Raw genomic sequence first — 8,554 nt, 5'->3', positions numbered from 1 at the left:
AGTATTTCAGTGTTCTAGTGTACATTTATGGTGCATATTTATGGTTTTTGTATATATAACTATTAGTCAAGAAATGAAACAGACTCATTTTCAAATTCCATAAGGACCTACCCAGCCTCCAAGCAATGCTTGACACTGTGCAGAAAGCACATTATAGCCAAGTATATAAAGTGAATAGAGGGCTTCAAACATAACTGGATCCAAATTCTTATGAATGTTACATCACAGTATGTACTTCCCAGATGTGATTAAGGATCTTGAGATGGGGATCATCTGGGTGAGCCCTCAATGCCCTCACTGTTCTAAGAGGGAGGCAAGGGGAGACCTGACCCCACAGACAGAAGAGGAGAAAGGCACGTGGCAATAGAGCAGCAAGAGCCTGGAGAAGCCGCGAGGCTGGGGCAGAGGGTGGGGCCGTGAGCCATGGACAGCGAGCCACGCAGCTCTGGAGACCAGAACTGGCCAGGAAGCAGTCTCCCCCAGAGTCCTGGCCCTGACAACACGGTGCTCTCAGCCCAGTGAAGATGTTCTCACACTTATGACCTCTGGAACTGTCAGAGCACACACACACAGTTTATGCCACCGAGTCTGGGGAAGTTTGCCACAGCAGCCAGTGGAAACGCATATGCTATACTCCACAGTGCCTTGGTACTCAGCAGGCACACAACACTGACTAGCACTGGCTTTTGCCGTCCCCTTCTTTAGGCCCTGAATCAAACTTTCTCTACACTTGGACAGTCCTCATTTGCCACTGAGTAAATGTTTTTGCAAATAAGCCTCAGAATATATGACAACTCACTTAAACACGCCCCACTTGTCTATGAAGGGAGTCAGGGGTAAATTCATTTACCCACTGCAGTCTCACACAGCACCGGCTGGGGGCCCAGACAGGCAGGATGGCAGGCACAGTCGCACAGGCGCTCGGTCCTGCTTTGGCTGAAGCCACAGGAGGTGTGCAAGGAGACCACACGTCTACCCGTGTGAACGGAGGAGCCATCTGTTCACCTGGGAGGCAACTGGTGATCTTTCTGGCTTACAAAATAGGAGCATAAACCCATAAAAGTACAAATACGATGGGTACTATAAGCAAAAAGTGTCCACAGCTCATTCACACAGCTGGGTAAACGGAAAAAGTTTACCTGGGCTTATTTTACTTTTTTATTGTGAATTTTAAGTTACATGACTAACAGTGAATGAATACATTCTCCTTGTAAAAAGTAAAAAACATCTCAGGTAAGGCTAAATAGTGTCTGTTTTGAGGATTATATCCACCTTCCCACCTCCGTCTCCTCCCTGGTTTACTCACGCTACTTTCATTCATCTTCTTTCCAATTTTCAGCATGGGATATATTACCCAAAAATAACACTTCGGAGTATCTTATGAGCTAACACACACTGAAGCCATTTATGGCTATCTGTTATGCAAATAGAATCCTAAATAACGAGACTGAGGCTTGGGTAATGGGGGGCAAACAAAACCACAAAGCCAAGTCAGTCTCTTTCTATAAAAGTAAACAAATAAAATCAGACAAAAAATGGAAGGAAGGCTTATTCCTTCCTGTAATTCATAATTCTGTCTGGAACTCTGCCCCTCCCTTCCAACATCATTTTGTCAGGATAGACGTGAACGGTGCCAAAGGCCTGGCTGTCTGGAGCTGTTTCGATAACCCCTTCTATGTTGACATGGTGCACACCGTAAGGGTCCTCAGAGTAGCCGCCATCGTGAGTGTGGCCGGCGAAGAAGCACACCACACACTTGTGAGACCAAATGACCGCCAGGGCGTCTCTGTAATTCCAGGCCAGGCACACAGTGTCAGAGGCTTCAGGGTAAATGGGAAGATGGCCTGTTCAAGAGAAGAAGAGTTATGAACCAATCAAGAAATACCTCTTTCACAAAAAACAGGCTAGCAACGAGTACTCAGGAAAAAGAAAACGTGTACTGCTACTCATCCTGGAGTGAGAACAGAGGGAATCAACGTATGCAAAAAACTAGACACTCTACAGCCACATCTCTGGAGCATAGAGAAGGGGGAGACGGTTCACACCCAAGGGGAGAGCAGCCGCTGTACACGCAGAAATCCGAGATCTACGGCCTCAGGGTCTCAAGATGCACGAACACCAGGGGAGATGGAGGGCGACCTGGGCAGGGCGGTCAGCAAAGGCAGCCACCGGTCAGGCAGATGCCATGCTGGAATCCAGCCTTGCCAACTTTCCTACGTGTATACGAGTGTTACACACACAGAACGAGCTACTCATAAGTAACAGAACAGTCCAGGGAGGCGCCCATGGATTATATGTCATTTGTATAAATACTCGATGTTTTATAAAGAACTGACTTGTGCCACTTTAAACACTTCCAGGAGGTCAAGATGGTCACGGCCATTGTACACGAGAAAACTAAGAGCAGAGCAGAGTCATGCTAGCTTCCCCGGGAGACAGAGGCAGAACTTCAGATTCCTGATGCCAAGACACGCGTGAGGCCCCGTCACATGGCAGGTGCGGTTTCATGCCCAAGTATGGGCGCTATAGCTCACTGGTCTTTACTTCTTCCCAGTAAATCACTTTCCTTTTTTCTGTTACCATTTATTTTTATTCTGAATATTTTTATTCTGCTTAAAAAGTGTTAGTTGTTTTTTTTTTTTTTTTAAAAGGGAGGCGGTAACAGAGGCTTAGCACACAGACATACACAGACACACACACATCCCATCACCACCACCACTCTCCAAGCTGTGGTGAGGGCTGAGAGCCCAAGGAGGCCATGTGACTTTCTAGACCCAGTGTTATGCTGGACACATCTATCAAGTCCCAGTGGTGACTCACACAGCCAGTTGTTCCCTTCTTCTTGAAATACTTGGCTCCAGAACACCGCCATGCCCCTTCTCTTCTCCGCTTCTGACACTCGCCCTCCTCTACTGCATTCTCACTTCTCTGGGTCCTATCCGGGCTGCCCGAATGCTTGGTCCTCGGGATACACTACACTATCTACCCCTAACAGCATAGTGACCTCTTAGTAATTTACGATTTTATTTATTTATTTTTTTAAAATTTATGATTTTAAACATCAGGTCTATTCTTTCAACTTCCACATTTAGATAGCCAGCCCAAACTTCGATTCCAAGTTTCTGACAAGTATGTCCACAATGCTCACTCACTCTCTCTCCGGATGTCTAAGAGGCATCTGACGCTTGAAACATATTTTCAAGCCTGAACCCCTGAATTCTTCACCCGAAACCCCTCCTACCGCTGTGGTGCTGTATCTCAGCTAATAGCAATGCCATCCTTCCAGCTGAATGGCCAAAACCCGAGTAGGCCAAATACCACTGAGGAGCCAAAATCAAAGTGAAGAAACAAAATAAAATGTCTGTCAGCCATTTTAAACTTTGCTAAAGAAAACCCAAGGCACTCAGTTGTTACAGGTTTGTTTACCTGGCTTCTGAGCTGAGAGCAAAATGGAAGAAACCTATCAGAAGCTAATGCAGACAGGTGCGCTGAGAGAAGCGCAGAGAAACGGGAATACAGAGGGAGAGATGACAAAGGGGGCTCGTCTCAGGAGCTGCACGCCGTGAGCTACGCGGTTCAATCTCTGCGTTCAAAGACATCAGAGTATTCAGTACAGGTACGTTTTGTACATTCAGTACGGGTAAAATTAACAGGTAAATTTTGGCAGTAAAAACCAAGAAGCAGAGACAAGAAGTATCCTGTTCTGGAGACCACTTATCACAGAGCCAAACAGTGTCACACCAGAGCTATCACCCCTGAGGGCACCTTATTTAATTTTATTTAATTTTCCAAGCCTTAATGACATTTGATATTCTAGAAAAACTTTATTCTGAATAAAATTTAAGAATAAAACACCATCTCGTGCACCATCTTATCACATCAGTGAAAGACAGAGAAATAAAAACTGATTTACAGAAATGTAATTTATTTTTTGGCTGCCCCACGCGGCGTGCAGGATTTTAGTTCCCCAACTAGGGGTCACAGAACCCAGGCCTGAGTAGTGAAAAGCGCTAAGTTCTAACCATTGAACCACCAGGGAATTCCTTGGATATAATTTTATATTACGGACTATCTGAAAAGCTTGTCACTTTCAAAAGGACTTCATGTTCATAATTTCATTTGATACAACGTAAGAAAACTGCAGTGTATACACTGAGCATTTGTCCAGAGTCACATGGATCACAGGAACAAGAGCCAGAAAGGCATGTCATCCCCATGCCCTAGTCCAATCTTCATGCCACATCAATTTTAGACAGGAGAACTAACCTTACCCCCCACACCATGTACACCAGACATACCACAACCCACATGCAGTTCATGTGTGTGTGTGAGTAAGCACCCACAAACATCGACATCTGAGTGTACTTTAAGCACCTCCAGGTTCCTATGATCTCTGATGGCAGTATGCCGTGAAAAATGACTCTAAGTGAAAACCACACACTTATTTCCTTGCAACCACATGGAGGATTTACAGTCCTCCCAGACGGTCCTCTCACACTGACCTCCTGGGACTCCAGCTTTGCTTCCAGTGGGCAGCAGAGGCCACTGCACCCAACAGTAGGACTCCTGAGGCTGAGATGTGGGCCGGGGCCTGACTGGAGTTTTTCACTTACACACACTGGTACACAAATTGATCCTATTTGGGGAAATTCTACTTTGAAACCTAAAAGGCCAAATCACAATCTCTAATATATGTTTTTCTCCTTTTTATTTTACAATTCTTAAACATTAATTTTATATTGATTGTTTCTCAACGAAGAGTTTTAAACTTAGCTTTTATTTTATAAAAAAGAGACATCTCGATATTAAATACTGTTACTATGCTTTAACTAAACCCATTCTCTAAAATGCTAGAGTAACGGAATCATTTAAATACTTACTCACAATCACCACCTTCTCTTGGTTTCTGTCCGAGAATGTAAGAACTTCGTTCAGCCAGTTCAGCTGTTCTTGGCTAAATCCACCATTAAACTGGACAAACTGTGGCTCACGAAGTCCTGAAACAAATCCAGTCATTTACACCCGTCAAATGTCAACACTTCTCTCACTTGGGCATCCAAACTTAGCTACCATGGGGGAGACTCGTGCTTTTTTCTTCAGGAATACTCGGCAGCAGTTGACTTAAAATAGGGAACTAAAAGAATTTAGAGCAACGTAAATCACGCTGTGTCTTACTCCTGATCTCAATACTCCTCTGCTTACTTCCCTTGCTCCCCGTTACACAGAATACAAAACAGACTGTTTTCATGTCCACTGAGTCACTATAAAGTCACTTGCACCCCCAGACCCTTGCACATTCTTCACTAACAAGGTCTCACTCTGCTTTGCATCTCTGTGTTTGTCTTGAACACTGTGCTCCACCCACTTTTCCAAAGGATGATGACTCCTTCTCACTCAGGTTTCAGCTGAAACGCTTTTCTCCTTAGAGAAGCTACTTCTGGCCAACTAACTACAACGGTACCTCTATCCTTTTCTGCAATATTACACTATATTTTCTCGGTGGCGTTTCTCACTTCTCTTTCATCTATCATCTGTCCTGCACACCTTCTTCTCTTGCTTCCTCCACTCTGTCCACAAAAAAGTGGTGCTGTCAACACTGCCTACAGCTCTGAATCGGTGCCCTGGTGAAAGCGCCTGGCCAGAATATTAGGCCCTCAGACATCTGCTACGTAAATGAATCTTGAACCAACTGCCACCACTCCATGTGCCTCGAGGTGAATGAGAAATCCTGACCCTGAACAACAGGACAGTATACTTTTACCTTAATCGTCCATCTTCCTGCTGAATAAAAGGTAGCTGAAGAATTTAAAGACAATGTATAAGATTCTCAGCTCAAAGGAATAATTCACCTTGAGGACTATTCAGTTCCGTATTTGGGTTGTGCTCCCTCAGTATCTTCAGACACTGCTGGTATTTTGGAGAAGACTGATCCACGCCCAAGACACTCATGTCATAAGCATCGAGTAAAATGAAGCGGAATTTAGGGAATGGTACAAAATGATACGCGTAATAATCCTCCGAGGGCACAGTCTCAGGATGGTGGGCAATCTGGTCTTCCAGGAACTTTGTGTTAAGTTTGGAGTTTGTTAAATAGTCTCTGCTGAAATTATAGAATTCGTGGTTTCCCCACGTGTGATGAACAGGGACTTTCAGCATTTGGAATGTGTTCATGACGCGCTCCAGTGACCTTTCTGATGCTTTGTACTGAGCATTGTATCCATCGATGATGTCTCCAAGCTGAAGCACACAACGGGGAGGGCTGCTTTCTTGATTCCAGTGTTCAATAGCACCCTGTAAGTGAAGAAGACTGTGTCTGTAGTACCTCCGTCTGTTTCCCTGGAAATTATAGCCATCTTCCAAATCAGCATATTGAATATCTGCTATCACTCCAAAGGAGAAGAGACGTTTTGAGCTCTCACTGAGGGGTTCAGGTTCGGGCTTATAATCCATAACCTCCAAATAGCTTTCTAAATAAAGAAGATGAAAAAGGTAACTATGTTATAAATGTCTTAATTTCCTACTGGACTGAAGAAAATGGTAAGATGAATATTAAACTTAATGGTCAATCCACTAGGTAGCTAGATAGAAAAAAGTGCATGGGCTTTAACGTCTGTTGGTTTAAGTCCAAATTATCAAATCCTCAAAATGCTTCTGCTTCCTCACCTGTAAAATAGATAACCTCCATTCTGCAGAAGAACAGCAATTAACAAAAGGGTATTAACATATTAATGAACAGGCATTCTAGTTCCTGTGAAGTCAAATTCAAGTCTGGTATAATTTGTAATTTTTAATAAATATACACTAATTTTAAACACACACACATGCCCTTCTTCCACAGACACCAAATATTCTATCAAAAGCTCAGGACACCTACTTTCAGTCAGGGATTGTTTTAGAACTTACTATTTAACATTGTAAATTTAATAGGAAGAAGTTGTATAAAAATACTTTAGTAAACAAACACAGGAACAAGCTATTAGAAGAATCATTCTGGCAAATAAGAGTTAACAGACCAGCTGAAAAAACATTGAATTCAATTTTAATGTATATGACGGCTGTCTGATCAGTTAACCTACAACTGAGCAAAGAGGTAAACAACCTTTTATATGCTCACTGCCTGAATAAGCAAGGAACTTTTGTGTCTTTTTGTCAATTTGACAAAAACAGAGACACGGAGGGGGGCAGACCTTAACCACAGGCAAGTTCAAGACAGAAAAATTTGTTCAATTAAAAACGATTTGATGTGCTAAGTAAATATTTACTTCCAGCATATATTCTAGAGAATTCCAGCATAATTCAGGAATCAAGAAACATGGGTAATAGCAGACCACCAACTTCCTGGTTAGCGAGCATAGGTGCACACTAGCTAAAGATGCCAGTTCATAGACAAGATCATGTCCAAGGGTCACCATTGCCAGATGCTTCTGCTCAGTAGAAACCTTGGGGGAAAGAAAATCCCCCGCAGGAGTGGGATCCAAAGTTAAGGAAGTTAGAAGGCTGATTTCTCCTGGTTTTTTTTTTTCCTATATTTTGCAAATCCGCCTCAGAGATGGAGAAGGGTAAGATTAAGACAGCAGATGTTGAAGCAAAGGCAAGACAGAATGAACACGAGTTAAATTTTCGCAAGGAATGAAAAATAAACCTGTGAGTGCTCTCCCCCTCATTAGTGTCAGTCGCTCAGTCATATCTGACTGTGACCCCATGGACTGTAGCCCACCAGGCTCCTCTGTCCATGGGATTCTCCAGGCAAGAGTACTGGAGATGTCCAAGGGATCTTCCCAACACAGGGATCCAACCCCAGTCTCCTGCATAGCTGGCAGATTCTTTACCGTCTGAGCTACCAAAGAAGACACCCCTCATTAGTAGTGGGCTTAAATAAACGTAGGCCTGCATCAATCACAGAGCCCAGGGGGACCAAGTCCAGGGCTGGGATATAACACAGAACAAACACTACTCCGTACAGTGCCGTTATTTGTAGTTCGGTTCCTTATAACTTGGGAATATAGGTTCCAGGGAGTTCGGTCATACTTGACTAGTCCTTGTCACCCTGCACTACTCAAACATCCTAATCATTTTTTTTTTTTCTTTTTAAAGTCAAGCAGTATTTCAAGTGCAATGGGTGCAAAGCGGTCAACGACCGGCCTCCTGGCTGGGTTGGCCGAGGGCGCCTGACAGGGTGGGGACGGGGGCTGCCCGGTCCCGCCCGTCTCCCGGCGCCGTTTTCTCTTTTCCAAGGCTGGGGGCGCCGGGGGAGGAGCAGCTGCTGCGGGCGCCGAAGCCTGGGGTCCCTGAGCTGTACTCAGGCCTCTCGGCCCAGGACCCGCCGCGGAGCCCAGCCCCGGAGGCTGCCCCCTCCTCCGGCACCTGCCCCATCCCGCGAGCCCGGCCGTCTACCTGGTCGGACCGGCCCGCGAAACCCCCGCCCAGCCCGGTCCGCCCCGCCTCCGGCCGCGAGGAACCACCTACCGCGCGCCAGCTCCTCGGCGAAATGCTCCCTGGCTACCGGATGGGCTACCGCGTCACCATCGAGCGCAGCGGAAAGAGCGGCTCTCCC

General features: G+C 45.1%; 1 protein-coding gene across 2 annotated transcripts; it reads right to left on the bottom strand.

Moving 5' to 3' along the window:
• Positions 1 to 1,145: 1,145 nt before the first annotated feature.
• On the bottom strand, positions 1,146 to 8,548 carry ADPRM (ADP-ribose/CDP-alcohol diphosphatase, manganese dependent). 2 transcript variants are annotated; one of them, XM_069603566.1, is made up of 4 exons: positions 8,467 to 8,548; positions 5,850 to 6,467; positions 4,885 to 4,997; positions 1,146 to 1,844 (listed from the first exon to the last, which is right to left on the bottom strand). In XM_069603566.1, the coding sequence occupies exons 2-4, from the start codon at positions 6,448 to 6,450 to the stop codon at positions 1,674 to 1,676; spliced, it is 885 nt and encodes a 294-aa protein (XP_069459667.1). In that variant the 5' UTR covers positions 6,451 to 6,467; positions 8,467 to 8,548; the 3' UTR covers positions 1,146 to 1,673. The 2 variants fall into 2 exon arrangements, with proteins under 2 accessions (XP_069459667.1, XP_069459666.1); XM_069603565.1 differs by having other exon boundaries at positions 4,881 to 4,997; positions 8,467 to 8,546.
• Positions 8,549 to 8,554: the final 6 nt, after the last annotated feature.

This window comes from Ovis canadensis, chromosome 11, assembly GCF_042477335.2.
Source record: "Ovis canadensis isolate MfBH-ARS-UI-01 breed Bighorn chromosome 11, ARS-UI_OviCan_v2, whole genome shotgun sequence".
Lineage (NCBI taxonomy): Eukaryota > Metazoa > Chordata > Mammalia > Artiodactyla > Bovidae > Ovis > Ovis canadensis.
This window is presented reverse-complemented; position numbering and strand designations above follow the sequence as displayed.